We start from the raw sequence: 23,848 nt of genomic DNA on the forward strand, positions 1-23,848 counted from the left end.
GCTATTTATGTGCGTTTATGGAGTTGGAAATAGGGAGATAGGACTAAAATTGCAAAAAACATATAGTTTAAGGACGATTTTGTTCGATTTAAAAAAGATAGGACCATTTTCGTGAGTTGGTCAAAATGGTAGGACCAAAAGTGTAATTAAGCCAAATTTTTAATATATATCGGATTAACACTCATACTGTTTAGATATTTTTTTATAAATTTTTTTAACACAAGACATGTAATGTAATTTTTTTTTTGGTTTAGTAGCGTAATGGCTAGAGCTCACACAATTAATTGTGGAGAAGTGAGGTGTCTGGAGTTCGAACCCCGACCCCTAGATTAATTATGCAATGTCCCTATCAACTAAGCTAAGACATGTAATTTAGTTTGAAGAATGTGCTTGTATTTAATTTATGTTATTGTTATATTTTGCTCAAAAAAAAATACTTGGTGAATAAAATTTAGCCACCTAAAACAAAATCCTGGATCCCCCCCAGCCTTGGGCCCCAAGTTACCAATAAAAAGACCTTGGTCACCAAACCCTAATAAAAGCATGCGGTGTTCCTGTCAGATTAGAAGTTGCAGAGCAAATCAAAGATGAAGCGTCTCCCCAAAAGTGATGCTCCTGCCGGAACATCTGATGTGTGAGTACTGTTGTTTCTCACATTCTTAATTCTACTTTCACATGCATAGTCTTGTGTATAAACAGTTAAACAAAGTTGAGTTAATTAACGTAGGACGGTAGGAGCAGTTTTATTGCTTACAATGTTGGTTCAGAAGTGATGAATTGAATCTGGTTTGTATATTATCAGTTAAATACAATGCTTCTCATAATCACTTAAATTTTCATGTTTACTGTTTACCTGCTTAATGGGGTCTTTTAGATATTGCTTGCATAGCTGATCTACTTTGAAATGCTTTTTTTCTTTCAAAAGCCTTTAAGAACAATTGTTGAATAAAAAAATAAATAAAAGAATGGAACCTGACATTGGAGAAGAGGGTGCTAGAAGATAAAGTATGAAAAAGTCTCAATTTTGGGTTATTGTCATAAAAAATATTGAACTTTTAACTCTAGAGAAGTCACATACCCAACACTGAAAATTACAAATTTAGCTTAATGTACCATGCACCGGATTTGTATCCTCTCCCAATTGTCTACGCAACTCTCTAAACTTTATATTTAAACCATCAGATACTTTATAATTATTGTCTTCAATTTATAGTTTTCCACTCAGTAGAATGGAAGAGATTAACCAGAAGGAGGAGGAATATCATCCAAGGGTGACAGAAGACAGCAACAATGCCAATGACGACACGAGGTATGGTGTGGAAGAGAACGGAGAAGAAGAAGAAGAAGCCTCAGAGAATGAAGATGATCAATTCATCTTTGGCGATGGTGTAAATCCTTTGGACTTCGTTCGTAATAATGATTCCGATGTTAGATTGTACCAGAAATTTAAAGATTACCATCAGAAATCTATAGAGTATCGTGCTCTCGATAACAGAAAACGAAAACTACCCCTACAATCTCACCGGTAACTAACTTCTTCATCTTTTCTAATTTCTCCAGGTTTTCAAAATCAACTTAATGTCCAATGCTATTAGAGTTCCGATGCTATCAGTATTCAACGGAACGGTTGTACTTGTAGATGCTTTGCATGAATGATAAACCCAGTGTATCCGACACCGACACATGTAATTACATTAAATCATGTTTTCTAAAAAAATTTGCTTGTGTCGATGTGTATGTCTGTGCTTCATAAACGTGTGTTATGACTAAACATGATAGGATTACAAATGAAACCATTAAAGAGAGATGAGGTAGCACCTATAGTAGAAAAATGGTGGAAAATAAGCTTAGGCTTAGTAGTTTGGGCATGTAGAGAGAACGCCTGTAGATTTTGTATTAAAGAGAGTAGATCAGATGGACGATAGTCAGGTCAGGTTAGGTCTCTAGAGGCAAAGGAAGATGTAGAAAATCTATAAGAGAAACTCTTTGTGGGGGTGGGTGTTGTTGGCTAGCTCAACTGGTTTGAGCTAAGCGATTAAAGGAGTTAAGGGTCCAGTGTTCAAGTCATGGCAAGGAGAATAATATTAACATAATTAACATACTAAGATTTGTCATTAATAAAACCAATTAGGAAAGATTTAAAAATTAGTCGGTTGGATTCAAATACGGTTTACAATAGAACATTATGGCGTAATTTGATCCATGTAGCGGACCCCGCTTAGTGGGAAAAAGTTTGTTCTTGTTATAGCACTGATTTATATATGTTCGACACATTTTTGTATTGAATGACTCTAAATGCAGTGAAGAGACTTCTTCTAAGAAGGCAAGGGAAGATGATGTTTTTGGGGTAATTTCAGCTGAGGTTGAGGAATTTATAAATTTTGGAGAGGGCAAGAGATCAAGAAAGGTATGTACACATGTTCAATCACAATTATGCATCATTTTGATAAGAGAGTCGTCAGTGCAGCATTCATTAATTCCTTTAAGAAAGGTAGATTGTAAGTGTTGAGATTTGGCTTCAAATTTGTGGTATGGAAGAACAGAGAAATCGTGACACGAATTTGGCATCGTAACACGATTTTGTGATGCCGTGAGCTGGTTTGCAGGGTGCCAAATCGTGACACGATCTTGGAAAATCGTGACACGATTTTCAAACTTGCTCGTTAAGTTTCTATGATAAGGACTGGTCGTACCTTGTGACGTACGTACAAATCGTGACACGACTTGGAAATCGTGACACGATTTTAAATCGTGACACGATTTTATCAGTGGAAGACTAGTAGTATTTAAGTGTTCTTGTGCAGATTTTGGAGGAGAGCTTGGAAGAGCTTAGAGAGAGAAACTTGGATTACAAAGGAGGGAACTCTAGGGTTAAGTGTCTTTGTAGTGAGGATCTCTTGGGTTGGGAAAAATATTGTAAACACCTTGGGTAGTGAGATTTCACCATTGGAAGGATCTAAAGCTTCCTCTTGTGTCTTCTCTTTTAGGGTTCATATTGAGAGAGTGGGGAAACACAAATGGGTAGAATCTAGGTCTTGTTATTGTGTAAGCTTGCAAACTATTTTTTCTTGTAACACTTTCATCATAGTGGATTGGAGAGCTGCTCTCTCCTCCAGATTAGGTCATATTGGCTGAACTGGGTCAACAATCTTTTGGTGTGTTTGTTCTTCCTTTCTTGCTTATCTTGGTTGCTTTGTATTTGCTTGTGGTGTTGCTCTACACTAGACTAGGGCTGTTTTTGTTGTTGTTGCTTGGAGACACTTTACACATAGATTACCACTTCCTTTTGCTCCACACATCTTTGTTTACATTGGTGTGAGTTTTATCCGAATTCACAACAGTAAGTTTTAGAATCTAGCAATGGATTGGGCGTTAGTGAATGAGGCATTTGGTATATTATAATTTTTGGAAGAAAACTGTTTACATTCATGCTTATTAGAGTTATCCAATCCTAGCTTCTTCTAGAGAATTTTCATTTTTTACAAGAGGTGACTATGCTTCAATATTTTTATGTTTTTCTTATTCATTTTTTCATAAATTTTCTGCTTTAGATGCAAAATCTTTACTAGTTTACTTTCACACCCCTTTCTTTGTAAGTTTTTGGTCCTTTGTTTACTGATTGTTTATTTTTTCTTTGAAAGCATTTAGATGAGAGTGAAAAAGATGAGCATTCTCAATTACATGTTTGGATTTGCTTGATTATTTGCCTTTAGCATAACTACCTTCACCTTTTCAATATTGTTTATATTCCAGAAGAGGTCAAACAAAAGAGGTAGGCAAAAAGGATCAAAGAAGGAACTTGACGAAAAGATATCGCAGATGTTGGGTGATGCCTACATTCACTATGCAAATGGCCGTCATGAAATGGTACATTATTCTGTGATCTAGCAATCTATAGGTTTTGGCACTCAAGTCTATTGTTCTGATTATATCAAAGTTCAAGTTCGTCAAATTGATTATGTATTCACACGAACCCACTTTTGATCTTGCTACCACACAATGTTTACCTTTTCGAAGAGACAAAGTTTCTTCCAACAAGTTGCATCCTTGTCTACTGAAAGGCTTTTTGAACGGTACTTGTTGAAAGTCCCACATCAGAGATGATAGAGCCTGACACAAGTTTATAAATTGGAGACATTCGTCATGTTACAAGATGGTTTTGTAGGGTTGAGTTTGGCCAAACACAAATTATAGGATGGTTTATGTGCCTATCCAAAATCCGTCGGGACACCCATTATAAGACCGCTCGAGTCCTAGGCGTGGAGAGTTCTGTCGAGAGTCCCTGTACATATGTGATTTGGCGTGAAAAAGTATGTACGAGTGAGAGGCATCTTTCATCTTACAAGCCGGTTTTGTAGGGTTGAGTTAGACCCAATATAAATTTCTAAGAGTACCCATTTTTATTTTGCTCACCTTTCATAATGTTAGATTGCATTAAAGCTTGATGTTAAATTTTCTGATTTTGCACAATTTGTGTTTGTTTAAGCTTGATATACATCAACATAATATTGTTATGTTATGTTTTTGAAAATTAGTTATACAATGCCATGTTGTTTTTTTTGCAGGCTATATCTGTATTGCATGAAGTTGTCAGGCTGGAACCAAATTTACCTGACTCGTATCACACCCTTGGACTTGTCCATGGTGCAATTGGGGATCACGAAAATGAAATGGGTTTTTACATGATTACTGCTCATTTGACTCCAAAAGATCCAACTCTTTGGAAGACGCTTTATGTGTGGTCCATGTAAGATGGTTATTCGTTTTTGTTTCCTTTGTTTTTTCTTAAAAGTTACTTATCTGGAAGTATTCAGCTGTATCACTCTAAAAATGATAAGGTTTATAACAGAAACTTATTGAATTCAATCTATGAAGCACGGATACGGATACGGACACCGGATATGACACAGACACTGACACAACTAATAATTTGAAAAAAATCACATATATAATGCATTGTAATTACAAGTGTCGGGACATGCCTAATCCGAGGAGTGTCCGTGCTTCATAGAATTCAATTGAGTAAACAACACATAAGCATAAGATGTAGTAGATCAACTTCCCTGCCAGTCTTAGAGCTGAGGCTCTCCTATGAGAAAATAGTTCCCAGTCTACTACAAAACAAAAGAAAAGGTGTGCTAAACTGCCCAAATATCCCCTATAATTATTCCAAATACATTTACGTAACTCTTAAATAATTGCTTTAACATATAACTACCCTATTGCATAATTAGATTAACTACTCAATATTTCCTTTTAAATTAGTGTAATTGATTAGAAATGGGTGTGTGTATGTATATGTGTGTGTATAGCTCATGAACTAAACGAGTTGAGCTATTCATAGCTCAAGTTCAGCTCATTTATTTAATGAAATTAATTTACAGTTCACAATTGACTCATTTGGTTCATGAACCAAGTTCAACGAATTAATTACCGAATCGAGTTCGTACTTTTTTCGAGTTGGTTTAGTTCATTGTCAGTCGTGTCTTCAAGGATCACGTCAATATGCTGTTGCGACAAAACTGGATCACCAACAGGTGCAAGCGCAACTACACGGTTCTTGATTCAAAGCAAATGTTCCTCAACCGAACGATCATTGAGAGAAGTAGAGCAAAGTATCACTCGTAACAGTCGTGCTTTCGCAGGAGTAAGTTTATGAAAATGTGCAAGAACGCAACCGAGAACACGAGACAGAAATCGACAACGATATTAACTTCCATTGAAGCCAAGTGCGATACACAGGATTCTCTTTTCTCATCAAGTGTTTCAGAACTTGAGTTGAAACCATAGTCACATGGTTCTCAATTCGCTTCGGTACGTGGTATGGGTTCGGGTACACAGTTCGTCACTTTTGAAGATTTCGGTATGTGAGAGGTATACATAGTCGGTACGCTATGAGTTCGTCGTAAGTTTTAATAAAATTAAAATTTGTCTGAAAACATTGATAGTGCAAGCATGTGGTCATCAAATACTAGCATAGTGTATTTTGCAAATGTCCACATCGGCTACTACTGAAGGTTGAAAGGAAGAAGCTTCTATAAATATTATGGTGGGGACCGGTGATTTTTCTTGGTGGGGACAGGTGGTTTTTCTCTTCTCAACACCAATTTTAATTAGTTAAAGTTTTAGGTTAATAGTGTTTTTTTTATCTCTGTAACATATGTCATTATTGAAAATGACATATTCTATAGGGTGAAAAGCACTAAATTTGTGTTGTTTGTGGTGGTTGGTAGGTTCCCCAAAATTAACGAATTTGTGGGCGAACTTTGCTGAACCGGTACTTTGAAGTACCGCGAACCGGTTCGCGGTTCACCACCTGAACCATGAATTATGTGACTATGGTTGAAACACGATTGAAGAAGAAACGATCGGTGACAGTGAGAAGCATTGATTGGAGTATCGTTGTTTACTAGAGGTGACTGCGGATGAGACGGTGGATTGAGATCCACCATGTGTGTGTGTGTGTTGTGTGTGTGTGATAGTTATTGTGACCTGTCATACAGCTAGCATTAACTGCCACACAGCTGGTAAACTGAAACTAGAAAATGATGTACTTACTCTTACATTTTCTAACAAAACTAAGTTAGTGCTTGGTTTCATTTAAAATAATCGGTTTATATATGGAAGAAATGGTTAGTTACTAACTAGGATAGCATTTTCAAATGCAGAGAGCAAGATGATATTGGTCAAGCCAGTTATTGTGTTTCAAAAGCAATAAAAGCAGACCCCCAAGATATTTTTCTTAGAAGGTCTCAAGCAATGTTTTATGCTGAAAGTCAAAATTATCAAAAAGCTGCTGAGGCATATGAACAAGTATATCAACTTTGTCGTGATGATGTTGATGCACTAAAAGCAGCAGCTAAGGTTAGTCGTTTGCTTTTGAGCTGGATTCGGTATGAAAATGCTTTCAAGTTTGTTTGTTGCTTAAATCAGGCAGGCTAACCACTTTTTACTGCTTTCTTCTAGTTCTACGATAAGTGTGGTCAAGTTGAACGCTTAATTTGCATTATTGGAGACTATCTGAAGAGTAAACCGGACAGAGTAGACACAAGTGTAGTCGATCTACTAGTGTTTAATGTTATCAAGTTTGTTTATGAATAGTATGGATGTAGGATAGTAATTTATTGTTTTTTAAACCAGTTTTTTTTTGGAATGACTACTTTATATGAACTTTGATTTCAACAAATGTAGGACTGTAGGAACAGTTTTATAGCTTACAATGTAGGTTCAAAAGTGTTGAATTGAACCGGGTTCCGTATGTAATCTACCTTGACTTTGATTTAGTTTTTAAAATTTTGAATTGATTGGATGTAATATCAGTTATAGTTTTGTTGAGTGTTTTAATTCTTAGCTTGAATTTTTTTATTGATAGAGAAAGTGCAAGAGAGAGTAAAGAAATGTGTTGGATTTTTTATTACTAAGAGAGAAGATTGAATGAAGAAAGTATGATTCTCACATTGATTAAACTGTGAATTTTCAAGGGATTTTATACTAAGAGTGAGTGACCACACGATCTTCACACACTAGAGAAATGACAGGAAAGCTAAAACAGAAAAAATAACAAACTCTATCCTTCAATCCTATTTGACGGTCCAAGTGATTTCTATCAATTGTGTCCACTGGATCAAACAACCTGCCACAAACTGAGGCATGGTATATATGTTCATTATGACAAGCTTGGAAATGAATGAATGGAACTTTGGAGGAAGCCTTGATGAGAAAATATTCTAGTCGTTTTGAAAATGAGATAGGCAAGAGTATGAGAATTCTCTTTCTAAAGGACAATCTATTGCTAAATGTTCAGTCCTTTCGCGGAACACTGGATTGAATGCAATATGGAGAGCAATCTGACAGTCATATTAAATAACATGTGGTTTAATGCAACTGATGTTCAAATCCTCAAGAAAATAGAGTAGCCACTACTACAGTTAACATGTGGCTCAGGAAGAGCCCTACACTCTACTTCATATGATGATCTGGACAATGTCCGGTGTTTCTTTACTCGTCTATACTCTACTTAAGAAGAAACAATAACCAGATGTTGAAAGCCTTGAATCTAGGTAACCTACATCGGAGCATCCTAGAATTTGCAACTCAGAGTTTCTATCAAAGAAAATACCTTGACCCGGATTGTTTTTTGAGATATCTAATGACTCTGCAAGTTGCATTGTAATGTGTCATAGTAAGTTCAATTTAATAATAGAGTGAACATTTGTTTTAGTCTCAAGAAAATTCACAAGAATCAATTTAGTCCATGAGAAAAAAAAACTTTAGTCATTGAGAAAAACAAACCAGAACAACTTTAAGATTTAAATTAATTGATTCCCTCAAAGAAGATTTAATTGATATTGATTAAAATATTCAAATGAATAATATGTCATTTTGTAAATGCACATACTTATTTTCAATATAACATATCTTTCAAAAAAAAAAAGTTTCAATATATCATAATCCCCTTTCCATTTCTCTCTCTCACATCAAGCTCTAAAAGTTGTTTTTATTTTTCATAGAAATTAAATTGGGGGGTCTTACGAATTTTCTCAGAAAACTAAAATGAGTCTTAACTCAATTTTTTTTTTTTTTTGTTGTTCTAACAATTCATTTATACATAATAATATAATAAAAGAGTGTATTCCATTATAACTTCTTGAATTTTTTTAATTCGATTTTATATTTACATATAAGATTGAGTTGTTTTTTTGAGGAGATTTAAGATTGAGTTATTATTATTTATAAGTATTATTATATTATATTATCATATAAAGACAATTTCAAGGTTTTTTTTATAAGAAAAAGACAATTTCAAGGTTAACTACCTATAGATTTTTTTTTTTGAAAGAGCTACCTTTCAGAATAAATTTACCTTAAAAGCTTGATTATTTTATAATTTTAAATTTACATTTAAATCTATCTCGTATATGAAACTTGAAAACTAGATATCTATCTATTTTAATTTTTTTACTCAAATTTGTATTCCGCAACATTTATTTTTCAAATTCAAATTTATTAACATAATAGAAATGAGTTGAAGATTTATCGGTAATTATTATTTAACACAAAAAGAGAATCGATTAAAAAAATATCACATCATTTTTAAATGTCTGATAAGCATATAATTTGTTAACTTAACATAACACGTCTACATTTTTCTGTTACTAGATCCCACCAAAGACAAAAAGTGAAGGTATTTAAATTAATTTTTTTTCTTTCATGAAAGTGAACATCTAAAACCTTATATTTAATATAATAAAATTAAACTAATGGCATCCAAAAACTAAAAAAATAGTTCATCATAGTGTTTGGAGTTTTGAGTGAGCTTATAATGGATTGATCATCACATTTGACCAAGAGAAACCCCAAAAATGAGATTGACACCACATCTTCACTCAAAACCTGAAAGACATTATGTATATTAGCCATCTCACATTCATGTATCTCAATATATACTTTTGCTTTCAATGTAGAAGTTTAACTCACACATGACACATCAACATATCTCTATTATGTGTGAGACAGTCCATATTTCTGATCTGGTGAGAGAGCCAAATAAGATCAGAGGCATACCATGTTAAAAAATGTGGGTTGGTTGTGGTTTTATAGAGAAATGTTTTTGTTCCTTTCTTTCATGAGAAAGGAGAAAGTATATTAGAAAAAGAAAGAAAACGAAAAAGGAATTTAAACATGAGATAAATGAAAAGGGAAACAAGTCAGGAGTGATTGTTTTTCTCTAAGAGTATAAAGTATATAACAAGTTACTGGTAATTTTATACATTTATTGAAGGAGATAAGAATTAATGTATAATTATTTTACCAAAATATCAGATTCATTAAAAAAAAATATCACGACTATTTAAAATGTCTAATAAACATGTATGTATTTTTTATCTCACCAGAACACATCTACATTTTAGTACTGTCAGATCTTACCAAAGATCAAAAGTGAATGAACCAAATATAACAGAGGTTGAATAATTTTTTGACATTTGAAAACTAAAAACTAAAATTTAACATAAAAAAATTAAACAAAACGACGTTAAAAAACTAACAAATAAAATTATCACAACGTTGGAACTTCTGTGAGAGTCTAAAGACTAAGACCAATCATACGAGTGAGATTAACACCACACCTTCATAAGTCTCAAGGCATTACGACATGGATCATATTATTTATATGTTGCTCTAATCTACTCTTGCATACAATGTGAAATTTTAACTTACACTTAACACATTAACATCTCTCCATTAAGTGTCAGACTCTCCGTGTTCGTGATCCACCACCTAGAACACTCCCGCTCTCCTACAACGTTGAACCATGATATCATACCAGAATTGGACTTTCTGGAGGAGCCAACACTAATGTGGATCAACACATCGGAGAAAGGGCAACCACACAGTGAAAATGACACTACAATTTCATAAAAAATTTAAGGCTTAAGTATGATTATTTTTCACTCTTTTTATGTTCAACCTGCACTCTTTCATCTAATGTTGAACTTTAACTGACTTTTGCTACATCATAGTATCATCTCCCTTAAGTTTGATGGAATTCTAGCCCATGTACTTTAGAGTATAATATAGAAAGAAGATATAAAAATAAATTATTGTTTGTCTTTTCGTTAGTAAAATTTAAGAATATTATAGATCGCTCTTTTTACGTTTATAAAAGAAAATAAACTGAACCCCAAAAATAAATGAATGAGATGATAGAGTCTTTTTTAGCTTAAATCAGGTGCCATGGGTTCAAACCCAACTATGAAAATGTAACAGTGATAAAGCTCTTGAGGATATCAATTGATGGAGTTTTAATGGTATAACCAAATCATCTATACAAGTTATAGCATATTTTCAATAATAACACATATCAAGAATAAAAAAGTATTCAGCTTTTTTTGGGGTCAGTATGTTGAAATGCAACGTTGATGCAGCTTTTATGAATAATAAAGTTGGTTATATATATTGGTATGTGCATTAGGACCCTGAAGGCCGATTTGTTAACGTCAAGACTATCACTTACTCGTCACTATTTATATTTGAGCTAGATGCAAAAGTTGTCGTAGACAACTTCAATAAGTTCCCTCAGAAAAAAAAAAAAAAAAAAAAAAAAACTTCAATAAGTCACGGTCAGATTTATCTTTTATTGTTTCATTATTAAAATTATATATTTCATTTTAATTACATATGTGATAACTCCTTAGTTGAGTTTTCTATCTAGTAGAGAGATAAACATAAAAATGGATAGTTACCATTTAATTATTTAAAATAATATATTATTTAAGTGTTTTTTCTCTTATTGCTTGTGTGCGTCCAAATAAAATTATTTGTATTTGTGATCAAACAAGTGTTCATCATGTGTGTCCTAAGATTTTTGATACCTTGGACAAATGAATAAATGTATACCCCTTAAATTATTCGATTGTCTTTCTTATTAAATTTTTTGCTTAGATTCATTAACAATCTAGGTTCTCAAAAATATATTTTTAATAGAATTAAATAAAATTATTTAAAAGAAATATATGTATAGATAATGGATATTTTGCACTTTCATATTGTAACAAACTATACTTATCTTTTTTAATGATATCAAAAATATAACAAATATAATATAAATTCTTATTATTTTGAAAGACACCAACAAAATGGCAATCTAAAAGTCAAATTTGTTTAAGAGTATAATTGAAAACAGAAAAAATTGGCCTAAATTAATGTATTTTCTTAATATATAATATATATTAGTAAATAAAAATAATTATTTTGATGCCTCTAAAAAAATGGTGTCTTGGGCGGCCGTGCGTCTATGCTGGTTGCCACCCCTGCTCATGACAAAATACATCGTCGACAAGGCACACTCTTGTATCAACTCAAATAATTGTTCAGACATTAAATATTACAAAATAAATTACTTCAAAATGTCCTTCCCTCCTGAATCAATCAATATGGCACCAAGTAGATCAACTACACTTGCATTTACTCCATCTGGTTTACTCTTGAGATAGTATTCAAGAATGCAAATTGAGCGTTCAACTTGACCACACTTTTTTTTTTTTTGGTAAGGACTTGACCACACTTTTGGTAGAACTGAAAGAAAGCAGTAAAAACTCATTAAAATTTCAATATCTAAAGTCTACCGCCAAGCATCTATTTGTATATAAAAAAACTTGATTCCAGCAGAAGAAAAACACGTTAAACACAATATAGTTCTAGCCTGCTTAATTTAAACAAAAACAGAAAAAGTGATTTGAAGAATAGGGTATGATGATAGATACAGGAACAAAAAAGTTATGTGCATTATATAGCATCAGAAAAGCCAATCCTATATTGCATATAAATCATCAACAAACGAACAAAAAATTAGCAAAGCATGAAATCTATAGCAAATTGAAGGCATTTTCATACCAAATATGCAGCTCAAAAGCAAATGACTAACCTTAGCTGCTGCTTTTAGTGCATCGACATCTTCACGACAAAGTTGATATACTTGTTCATATGCCTCAGCAGCTTTTTGATAATTTTGAATTTCAGCATAAAGCATTGCTTGAGACCTTCTAAGACTAATATTGGGGGTCTGCTTTTATTGCTTTTGAAATACAATAACCGGCTTGACCAATATCACCATGTTCTCTGCATTTGAAAATGGTTCACTGCTTAGTAAATAACAGTTTCTTCCATACATAAACTGATTGTTTAAAACGAAAGCATGCACGTACTTCGTTTTGTTAGAAAATGACAAACTCCAACAACATCAAAAGCTTTCTCATTTTAGGGTAACAGAAGAAACCTCAGAAAATAAAGGATATTGCTAGTTTGATTATGTCACAATCACTGATATATGTGCAACAAATCCAATTTCAGGTGATTGCTAATTTTAATCCTAATTAGTAACTAATCTAGGATTCTACAGCTAATGAAAATATTATGCTACTAATTATGACAATTGCAAAAGGTACAAGACTATTGTTAGAGCCCAAAGCTAGAATGTGAGTCAAGTGTTCGATCACGCATAAATGAAGCCTAAAATATGGCTTGTGTGTTTAAGAGAAATAAGAACATAAATGTTTTATGTTCTTATTAGTATTCTGAAGATATGCAGTAGAACAATTATACAGTAGAACAATTAACATGTTGGCAACCTAGATCCTGTAGTATAATCTTATCCCACATCTTGGAGTTGGCAACCTAGATCAAGCAACAATTATGGTTGCTAAACTGAGGCCATGGCCCGACATTGCGGAATCATAGACCACAATGGCGTGTTTATATGGCACATTTGCAGCCTTCTGCCATCGACAATGCTGACAACCATATGTCAAATGAGAAAACATTTGAATCTAAATCCTTAAAAATAGTTATAAACTCCGATGAAATAAACATAGCTAGTAGAGAGGTCCTTATGTGCACGGTGAAATTGTTAACGAACGATATTCTTTGTTAATATACACCGCAAACAGAAGTCATTTATTTTGAGGATACATTTCTCAAATGCTACTTTATCATCTTTAATTATTAGAGTGATGCAGCTGAAACTTCCAAAAAATAAACTTAAATGAAACCTAACATAATGAAATCTGCAAAATTAACATCAAGCTCTAATGAAATCTAATAACATTAACAACTCCTCTTCTTATTTTGAAAATTGAGCCAATTGAAATTGGAAACTCTTAGAATTTGTGTTAGGTCTAACTCAACCTTACAAAACTGAATAGTAAAGTGAGAGATATCTCTCACTTGTATAGACTTTTTCAGGCCATATCACATCATCGGATGTGGGACTCTCAACACATCTCCCTCACGCCTTGGGCTGAATATATGTTGTGTGACCCGAGTACTCTCAAAACCTATAGATTAATAGACCACAAAATAACGTACCATGTCATAACTACCATTTGCATAGTGCATGTAGGCATCACCCATCATTTGTGACATCTTTTCGTCAAGTTTCTTCTCTGACCCATTTTGTCCACCAACAAATATTTGAAGATCATCTATTAAACTATTTGAAGTTGACATGACAAAATACACGAATAAATAATTAAATGATAACAGAGAAAGAAAAAGAAAAAAAAGTAAATAACGCAGCATAGGTATTATCCTTCAAAAAAAAAGGTATTATGGATTAAACTGAAATTTTGTAACCTGTTGTCAATGCCTTCTACCGCCATTAGATGATCAAACCCTTGCTTCTATTTCAATCGCTTCCGGTGGTTTGTATTTTACCTTCTTCTTTTCTTCTTGTCTCCTATTAGGTTTATTTATTAGTTTGGTGGCATGGATGCTTCTATTGCCCTCACTAGTTACTACTAGGGTTTGGGATCAAGGTCTGTTTCATTGCTAACTTGGTCCCCTGGTTCGGATTGGATTAGTTTGATAACTTGGGGCTCAAGGTTTAATATTTTTTTTTTATTAAGGGAATAATTTCACCATTTAGGAGGTGCTTGTTTCAAGTTTTTTTTTTTTTTTGGCCAAAGTCCGAACCCTAGACCTTGCATATTTTATGCGTTGTCCTTACCAATTAAACTAAACTCGCGAGGATTTGTTTCAAGTTTATTAAATTTATTAAGCAGGGCTAGAATTTCACTACTTAAGAGGAATTTTATTTTAAGGTAATATTATAATATTCCAGAGAACTTTTACCGGTTAATATTATAATATTCCTAAGAACATTTATAACAGGGATGTCAATATACGCTACTCAAAGGGGGGGAAAAGGTAGTTATACATAAGGAAAATGTTACATAGACACCCTTTATAAGAATACATCCTTGTACAACTCATGCACTAGGAAGAGAGAAGAGGAGATGAAGGAGAAAGTGTGTTTGTGTGGGGTCCACATGACTACATGTCAGATTTTTGTGTGAGTGTTAAGAAGTGTATTGTCACCTAAGGTTGTCTATGTATTATAACTCTATACATAAATCTATTATCATCTTCATGAGAAATTTTGTTCTCACATTTTTTTTTTATGAGTAGTGATATTTGAACAACTATTTGAGACAACTATTGTGACAACTTCTTTTCTCTCTCTTTTCATTGGTTAAACACATTGGAGAGAGAAAAAAGAAGAGAGAGAACAAGAGGATAATATGAGTATGACAGAGAAAGTTGTCATAAAGTGGTTGTATAAATATCATTTCTCTTTTTTTATGTATATTTCCACGAACATCTATTGTTACTACTAGGGTTTGGGATCAAGGTCTGTTTCATTGCTAACTTGGTCCCCTGGTTCGGATTGGATTAGTTTGATAACTTGGGGCTCAAGGTTTAATATTTTTTTTTTATTAAGGGAATAATTTCACCATTTAGGAGGTGCTTGTTTCAAGTTTTTTTTTTTTTTTGGCCAAAGTCCGAACCCTAGACCTTGCATATTTTATGCGTTGTCCTTACCAATTAAACTAAACTCGCGAGGATTTGTTTCAAGTTTATTAAATTTATTAAGCAGGGCTAGAATTTCACTACTTAAGAGGAATTTTATTTTAAGGTAATATTATAATATTCCAGAGAACTTTTACCGGTTAATATTATAATATTCCTAAGAACATTTATAACAGGGATGTCAATATACGCTACTCAAAGGGGGGAAAAGGTAGTTATACATAAGGAAAATGTTACATAGACACCCTTTATAAGAATACATCCTTGTACAACTCATGCACTAGGAAGAGAGAAGAGGAGATGAAGGAGAAAGTGTGTTTGTGTGGGGTCCACATGACTACATGTCAGATTTTTGTGTGAGTGTTAAGAAGTGTATTGTCACCTAAGGTTGTCTATGTATTATAACTCTATACATAAATCTATTATCATCTTCATGAGAAATTTTGTTCTCACATTTTTTTTTATGAGTAGTGATATTTGAACAACTATTTGAGACAACTATTGTGACAACTTCTTTTCTCTCTCTTTTCATTGGTTAAACACATTGGAGAGAGAAAAAAGAAGAGAGAGAACAAGAGGATAATATGAGTATGACAGAGAAAGTTGTCATAAAGTGGTTGTATAAATATCATTTCTCTTTTTTTATGTATATTTCCACGAACATCTATTGTTACTACTAGGGTTTGGGATCAAGGTCTGTTTCATTGCTAACTTGGTCCCCTGGTTCGGATTGGATTAGTTTGATAACTTGGGGCTCAAGGTTTAATATTTTTTTTTTATTAAGGGAATAATTTCACCATTTAGGAGGTGCTTGTTTCAAGTTTTTTTTTTTTTTTGGCCAAAGTCCGAACCCTAGACCTTGCATATTTTATGCGTTGTCCTTACCAATTAAACTAAACTCGCGAGGATTTGTTTCAAGTTTATTAAATTTATTAAGCAGGGCTAGAATTTCACTACTTAAGAGGAATTTTATTTTAAGGTAATATTATAATATTCCAGAGAACTTTTACCGGTTAATATTATAATATTCCTAAGAACATTTATAACAGGGATGTCAATATACGCTACTCAAAGGGGGGAAAAGGTAGTTATACATAAGGAAAATGTTACATAGACACCCTTTATAAGAATACATCCTTGTACAACTCATGCACTAGGAAGAGAGAAGAGGAGATGAAGGAGAAAGTGTGTTTGTGTGGGGTCCACATGACTACATGTCAGATTTTTGTGTGAGTGTTAAGAAGTGTATTGTCACCTAAGGTTGTCTATGTATTATAACTCTATACATAAATCTATTATCATCTTCATGAGAAATTTTGTTCTCACATTTTTTTTTATGAGTAGTGATATTTGAACAACTATTTGAGACAACTATTGTGACAACTTCTTTTCTCTCTCTTTTCATTGGTTAAACACATTGGAGAGAGAAAAAAGAAGAGAGAGAACAAGAGGATAATATGAGTATGACAGAGAAAGTTGTCATAAAGTGGTTGTATAAATATCATTTCTCTTTTTTTATGTATATTTCCACGAACATCTATTGTTAAGGAATAAAATTTGATACACTTGCAACAAACATGAGAATATATCCTTAAAAAAAACATGAGAATCTATATTTCTATTTTTTTTTATTCCTAAAAATCTATAAAAATAATATGAAACAAATGCACCCTTAAGATGAATAGCAGAGAATATCGGGTTCAAACCTTGACCTCTACATATTGCAATGTCCTTACCGTTTGAGTTATGCTCGAAGACAAGGTTTGATATATATTTAATGATCAAGTTTAATTATTTTTTTTCTTTTCAAAAAAAGTTTATTTCTTTTTTCCTTTTAGAGCAATTTAAGTTTTTTTTTTTTTAATGTCAATTGGATATCCTATGAGTGCAACTTTCTTTTTTTTATTCGTATAGTTTAGAATACACTTATTTTTTGATACAATGAGAAAAGAGGAAAACAACAAAAAAGAAAAGTAACAACTACATTTTTAAACAACCAATCTTTGAAACATCAACTTTTAAGATGACATCGAGGTCTTGAGGGGTTTCATCTAAAGATGATAGTTAATGTCACGAGCTAAATCCATCTTAGTTAGAAAATTAGAACATTATTACCTTCTCTAACGTAAGACGACTCGATTGAACATTCCAATAATTTCAACCAAAAAAAATCTTAAATGTTAAAGAATTTCAACCTACAGATGTTCAAATTCCTGGCAAATTATAAATTGTGAAAAATCTCAATTAAATATCATTATATTTGTTGTTCTAGAAAAGAAATTATTGTCCTAAAAATTATTGTCTTAAAAAAACTCTAAATAAATAAGATTCCTTCTAGTTACACCCCAAAATTATCAGGTTACACCCAAAATTCTATTAATATTTTATGTAATACCCAAACAGCCCTTAGCCTCTCAAGTAAAATCGATTCACGTAATAATATTTTTGCAGGTTGTAAGTGAACTTAATTCACGTCTGTAAACGTGAAATCAATGTGCATACATACATGTAAATTGAATTAACGTAGGTTCCTTCAAGGCAAAATCAAACCTAAATTCAATTTTAGAGCAACATGTAAGTTTATGGAAAGGCTTTCAAAGAGTCAAATTAAGTCAGATGTTGTCTACTTGACAATCACAATTCTCCTCATTTCTTCTCTATTATTCGATTTGTGGGATTCTACGATTTTTAGATGAAAAAAATTATGCAACCCTAAACTACTTTCTTTTTCTTTATTGTTTTAAAAATCTCATAAATTAATATCTTTATTGGAAAAAATGTGTAGCAAATGATTGTGAAAGAACATGAAATGTGAAAATTGGGAGAACGTGTGTTATTTTGAATTAATATTTGAGAGGAAGGAGATAGAGGAAGAGGAAGACAGAAGGTAATGAATGAAAATTTAAAAATAATTTAGGGATACTTTTGTCAATCTGAGGTGTAACCAAAAATACTTGGGGTGTAATTAGAAAAAGTCTAATTCACATGGTCCCAACAGTGAAAATTACAAATATAATCTAAAATTATATTTAGGGGATGTATTGAATTAGGATTCTATGAGATTTTAAAAGACTTTTTAATTATGAAAAAGTCTTGAGGTATTCAATCAAGACTTTTCATCACTTAAAAAAAGTCTCGTGGTATTCAAAATCATTCAAATTTCGAAGGATTATTTAATAAATTGGATTTTGTAGGATTTTGTAGTGTAATTTAACAAGAAAAAGTCTTTCATGAAAAGACGAGATTTCTTAAGATTATTTTTCTTTTAAAATTACTATCTCTTTCTTCTCGTTTCTCTCTCTCTCTCTCCCTCCCCCTCCCTATTCTCTCCTTTCTCTCTTCGTTTCTCTATATCTCAATTCTCTCTCTCTCTCTCTCATCTCTCATCCCTCCTCTTTCAGTCTCTCTATCTCATAAAAAAGTAAAAAATTGTATTGAGAATATTATGATAGAGAGTATGTTGTAATTAATGTTCCGCAAATTGAGTGTTAACTCTCTGAGATTACCGAGTTTACGTTTTTAGGTACAAAAAGTCGTGTTAACTCTGAGGTAAACTCGGTTTCTGGTAAAATTGGAAGGTTTAACGAGTTTGACTGAGTTAACACTCGATAAACTCGTGTAAACTCGACCGATTTGTAATGACTGACACAATATTTTTTTTTTTTGAAAGATTTGTAGGTGCTGACATAATTTTAAATATGTACAACTGAATTTTGTGGGAATAACATTTTTAACGAATAAAAAATGTGTATTGAGAATAATGTGTTAGAGTGTTTTTTAGTCCTTTAAAATCTTATAAAATCCATAAAATTCTTAAAATTTGAAAATCAATAGTAAAAGAATTTTTTTATTGGTTTTATTTTTTTATTCAAACGCTAGAATTTATTTGTTCATTATTTTTATCATTCACACATGTAATTTTGTTCTTTTTCCTCTAAAATTCATTGAATCCTTTGAAATCCTTAAAAGTTGGTGTAATAAATCTTTTAAAATCTTGAGTGTATAAAATCTTTTACATAAAAAATCTTTTAAAATCTCACAAAATCAATACAATTTCACACAATCTTTTAAAATTTTAATTTTTTATTTATTAAAATAATCTTTTAAACTCCTAATCCAATGCATCTCCTAGAGAAAATAATTAATAAATAATAATAAAAAAAAAACTTCTTAACTCGACACACTCTCCGTTTTATTACTAATTTTTTTCGAGGGTTCTTCACATCACTCTCTCTGGTTCTTCAATTGATAGTTTTCCACTCAGTAGAATGGAAGAGATTAACCAGAAGGAGGAGGAGGATCATCCAAGGGCGGTAGAAGACAGCGACAATGCCAATGAAGACACACAGTATGGTGTGGAAGAGACCGGAGAAGAAGAAGAAGACGCGTCAGAGAATGAAGAAGAAGAAGAAGAAGAAGAAAACGATACTGTGGATGAAGATGATCAATTTATCTTCGGCGCCGGTGTAAATCCTTTAGACTTCGTTCGTAACAATGATTCCGGTGTTAATTTGTACCAGAAATTTAAAGATTACCATCAGAAATCCATCGAATACCGAGCTCTCGATAACAGAAAGCGAAAATTACCCCTGCAACCTCACCGGTAACTAACTTCTTCATCTTTTCTAATTTCTCTAGGGTTGCACATGTTTTGCATGAATGATAAACCCGGCGTATCCGACATTTGTCCGGGTTGGACACAGCACATGTAATTACTGAGAAAACGTGTAGTAGAAAAGATGGTGGAAGATAGGCTTAGGTGGTGTATAGAGAAAACTTTTAGTTAAGAAAGTAGATCAGATGGAGGATAGTCAAATCATCATTAGAAGCAAATGAAGATGTACAAAAATTTTAAGAGAAACTCTTGCTGTTGGGGGGTGTTGCGTATCTCAACTGGTTTGAGCTAAGGGATTGTAGGAGTTAAGGGTTCAGTGTTCAAGTCATGACAAGGAGAAAAATATTAACATAACAATTAACATACTAACATTTGTCATTAAAAAAAAGCAATTAGGAAAGATTTTGAGATTAATGAGTTGGATCCAAATACGGTCTTCAATAGAACATTATTGCGTAATTTGATCCATGTACAAACTCTTATGGTGGGGGGGTGTTGTGTATCTCAACTGGTTTGAGCTAAGTGATTAAAGGAGTTAAGGGTTCAGTGTTCAGGTCATGGCAAGGAGAAAAATACCAACATAAGTACATAACAATTAACATATTAACATTTGTCATTAAAAACAAAGCAATTATGAAAGATTTAGAGATTAATGAGTTGGATCCAAATATGATTTACAATTGAACAATATGGCGTAATTTGATCCATGTAGCTGACCTCGGTTAGTGGGATACAGTTTGTTTTTGCTGTAGCACTAATTTATATATGTTTGACACATTTTTTGTATTGAATGATTCTAAATGCAGTGAAGAGACTTCTTCTAAGAAGGCAGGGGAAGATGATATTTTTGGGGTAAACCCAGCTGAGGTTGAGGAATTTATAAATTTTGGAGAGGGCAAGAGACCAAGAAAGGTATGATGTACACATGTTCAATCACAATTATGCAACATTTTGATAAGAGAGTTGCCAGTGCAGCATTCATTAATTCCTTTAAGTGTAGTTTGTAAGTTTTAGACTAGCAATGGAATGGGCATTGGTGATTGAGGCATTTGCTATATTATAATTTTTGGAAGAAAACTGTTTACATTCATGCCGATTACAGTCATCCAATCCTAGCTTCTTCTAGAGAATTTTCATTTTTTACATGGCAGGTGACTCTGCTGCAATTTTTTTTATGTTTTTCTTATTCCTTGTTTTCATAAATTTTCTGCTTTAGATGTGAGATCTTTACTAGTTTACTTTTATACCTCTTTTTTTGTAAGCTTTTGGTCCTTTGCTTGCTGATTGTATATTTTTCTTTTGAAAGCATTTAGATGAGAGTGTGAAAAAGATGAACATTCTCAATTACATGTTATGGATTCGCTTTATTATTTGCCTTTATCATAACTACATTCACCTTTCCAATATTGTTTATATTCCAGAAGAGGTCAAAAAAAAGAGGTAGGCAAAAAGGATCAAAGAAGAAACTTGACGAAAAGATATCGCAGATGTTGGGTGATGCCCACGTTCACTATGCAAATGGCCGTCATAAAATGGTACATTATTTTGTGATCTAGCAATCTATAGGTTTTGGCATTCAAGTCTGTTGTTCCGATTATATCAAAATTCAAGTTCATCAAATTGATTATGTATTCATGCGAACCCACTTTTGATCTTGCTACAACACAATGTTTACCTTTTCGAAGAGAAAAAGTTTCCTCCAACAACAACACACAAGTACTAGTTGCATCCTTGTCTACTGAAATGCTTTTTGAACAGTACTTGTTAAAAGTCTGATAGAACCCTGAAATTTCTAGGTGACAATGTATTTATTTAACTGGAAAAGCTCTTACAATCATGAAAATATAAGATGGTTTATGTGCCTATCTAAAATCCATCGGGACACCCATTATAAGACCACTTGAGTCCTAGGCGTGAGAGAGGTCGAGTCCCTGAACAGATGTGATTTAGCCTTAAAAAGTATGTACGAGTAAGAGACATCTTTTATCTTACAAGCCGGTTTTGTAGGGTTGAGTTAGACCCAACACAAATTTCTAAGAGTACCAATTTTTATTTGGCTCAACTTTCATAATAAGAAGCGGAACAGTTAATGTTAGATTGCATTAAAGCTTGATGTTAAATTTTTCTGATTTTGCACAGTTTGTGTGTTTGTTTAAGCTTGCTATACATTAACATAATATTGTTATGTTTGGTTTTTGAAAATTAGTTATACAATGCTATGTTGGTTTTTTTGCAGGCTATATCTGTATTGCATGAAGTTGTCAGGCTGGAGCCAAATTTACCTGACTCGTATCACACCCTTGGACTTGTCCATGGTGCAATTGGGGATCACGAAAATGAAATGGGTTTTTACATGATTACTGCTCATTTGACTCCAAAAGATCCAACTCTTTGGAAGACGCTTTATGTGTGGTCCATGTAAGATGGTTATTCGTTTTTGTTTCCATTGTTTTTTCTTGAAAGTTACTTTTCTGGAAGTATTCAGCTGTATCACTCTAAAAATGATAAGGTTTATAACAGAAACTTATTGAATTCAATCGAGTAAACAACACATAGATGTAGTAGATCAACTTCTCTGCCAATCTCAGAGCTGAGGCTCTCCTCTGAGAAAATAGTTCTCAGTCAAAACAAAAGAAAAGGTGTGCTAAACTGCCCAAATATCCCCTATAATTATCCCAAATACATTTACGTAACTCTTAAATAACTGCTTTAACATATAACTACCCTATTGCATAATTAGATTAACCACTTAATAATTTTTTTACTATATATCTAATATCTTCATGTAAGAGAAGTATCTAGTTAGTATTTTCTGGTTAGTCTATTTGTCACATGTTAAAATAGATTGTCAGCTTGGTGTAACTGCCTCAATTAACCGAGTGCAGGTTAACTGATGTGATGCAGGATAGTATCTATATCTAGTATAAATATATGATTCTGCAAATACACAGAATCAGAATGTACAATTTCAGTTTTCATCAATAAAAATTTGAAGCTTTTTCTCAGTTTTGCTTCACTTTATCTTGGTATCAGAGCTTGGTTCGATCTATAGCGTCCGAAACTGAAAATCCCCCTCCTCCTCCCTCATCTTCCGCACACCTCACCGCTACGCCTTACTCCGGTAATGGTTATTCCTCCGTCCGACGACGATTTCCCGCGTCAAATTTCAATTGAAAATTTCTGAAAAACTCGATAAAAAGAACTTTGTGATTTGAGGTGCACTCTGATCTCGTAATCTATAGAATTTCATCTATTTTCCTGAAATTCCTGAAGAACTGATTGATACAATGAGATTGAGGTGCACTCTGATATATATATATATATATATATATATGCACTCTTTAAACTCCTAACTCTATGTCACTGTAACTAACTCAGGATTATGGTGACCTGTCATACAGCTAGCAATAAATGGCACACATCTGGCATACAATGAGTCTTGCTAAGCAAGCTTTGAGATTAAACTGAAACTAGAAAATGATCTAAATGATTTACTCTTACATTTTCTAACAAAACTATGTTAGTGCATGGTTTCATTTTAAACAATCAGTTTATATTTGGAAGAAATGGGCAGTTACTAAGTAGGGAACCATTTTCAAATGCAGAGGACAAGATGATATTGGTCAAGCCAGTTATTGTATTTCGAAAGCAATAAAAGCAGATCCCCAAGATAGTAGTCTTAGGAGTCATCAAGCAATGCTTTATGCTGAAAGTCAAAATTATCAAAAAGCTGCTGAGGCATATGAACAAGTATATCAACTTTGTCGTGAAAATGTTGATGCACTAAAAGCAGCAGCTAAGGTTAGTCCGTATGCTTTTGAGCTCATATTTTTTTTATACAAATAGATATTTGACGGTTGACTTTTG

At 32.8% G+C, this 23,848-nt stretch overlaps 1 protein-coding gene across 3 annotated transcripts in view; it reads left to right on the forward strand.

The window, feature by feature from the left end:
* The first annotated feature begins 572 nt into the window (after positions 1–572).
* LOC11444918 (general transcription factor 3C polypeptide 3) overlaps positions 573–23,848 on the forward strand; it is a 37,762-nt gene continuing 14,486 nt past the window's right edge. Inside the window, exons 1-6 of one of the 3 annotated variants that reach the window (XM_039834014.1) lie at positions 573–634; positions 1,214–1,525; positions 20,788–20,893; positions 21,403–21,516; positions 22,218–22,399; positions 23,587–23,782. In XM_039834014.1, the coding sequence (XP_039689948.1) occupies positions 588–634; positions 1,214–1,525; positions 20,788–20,893; positions 21,403–21,516; positions 22,218–22,399; positions 23,587–23,782 (957 nt within the window). In that variant the 5' untranslated portion in view covers positions 573–587. Of the gene's footprint in view, positions 635–1,213; positions 1,526–19,549; positions 19,970–20,787; positions 20,894–21,402; positions 21,517–22,217; positions 22,400–23,586; positions 23,783–23,848 lie in introns of those variants that run through there. The other 2 variants (XM_024781853.2, XM_039834015.1) reach the window with 2 other exon arrangements.

Source organism: Medicago truncatula, chromosome 4 (genome assembly GCF_003473485.1).
Source record: "Medicago truncatula cultivar Jemalong A17 chromosome 4, MtrunA17r5.0-ANR, whole genome shotgun sequence".
Classification (NCBI taxonomy): Eukaryota; Viridiplantae; Streptophyta; class Magnoliopsida; order Fabales; family Fabaceae; genus Medicago; species Medicago truncatula.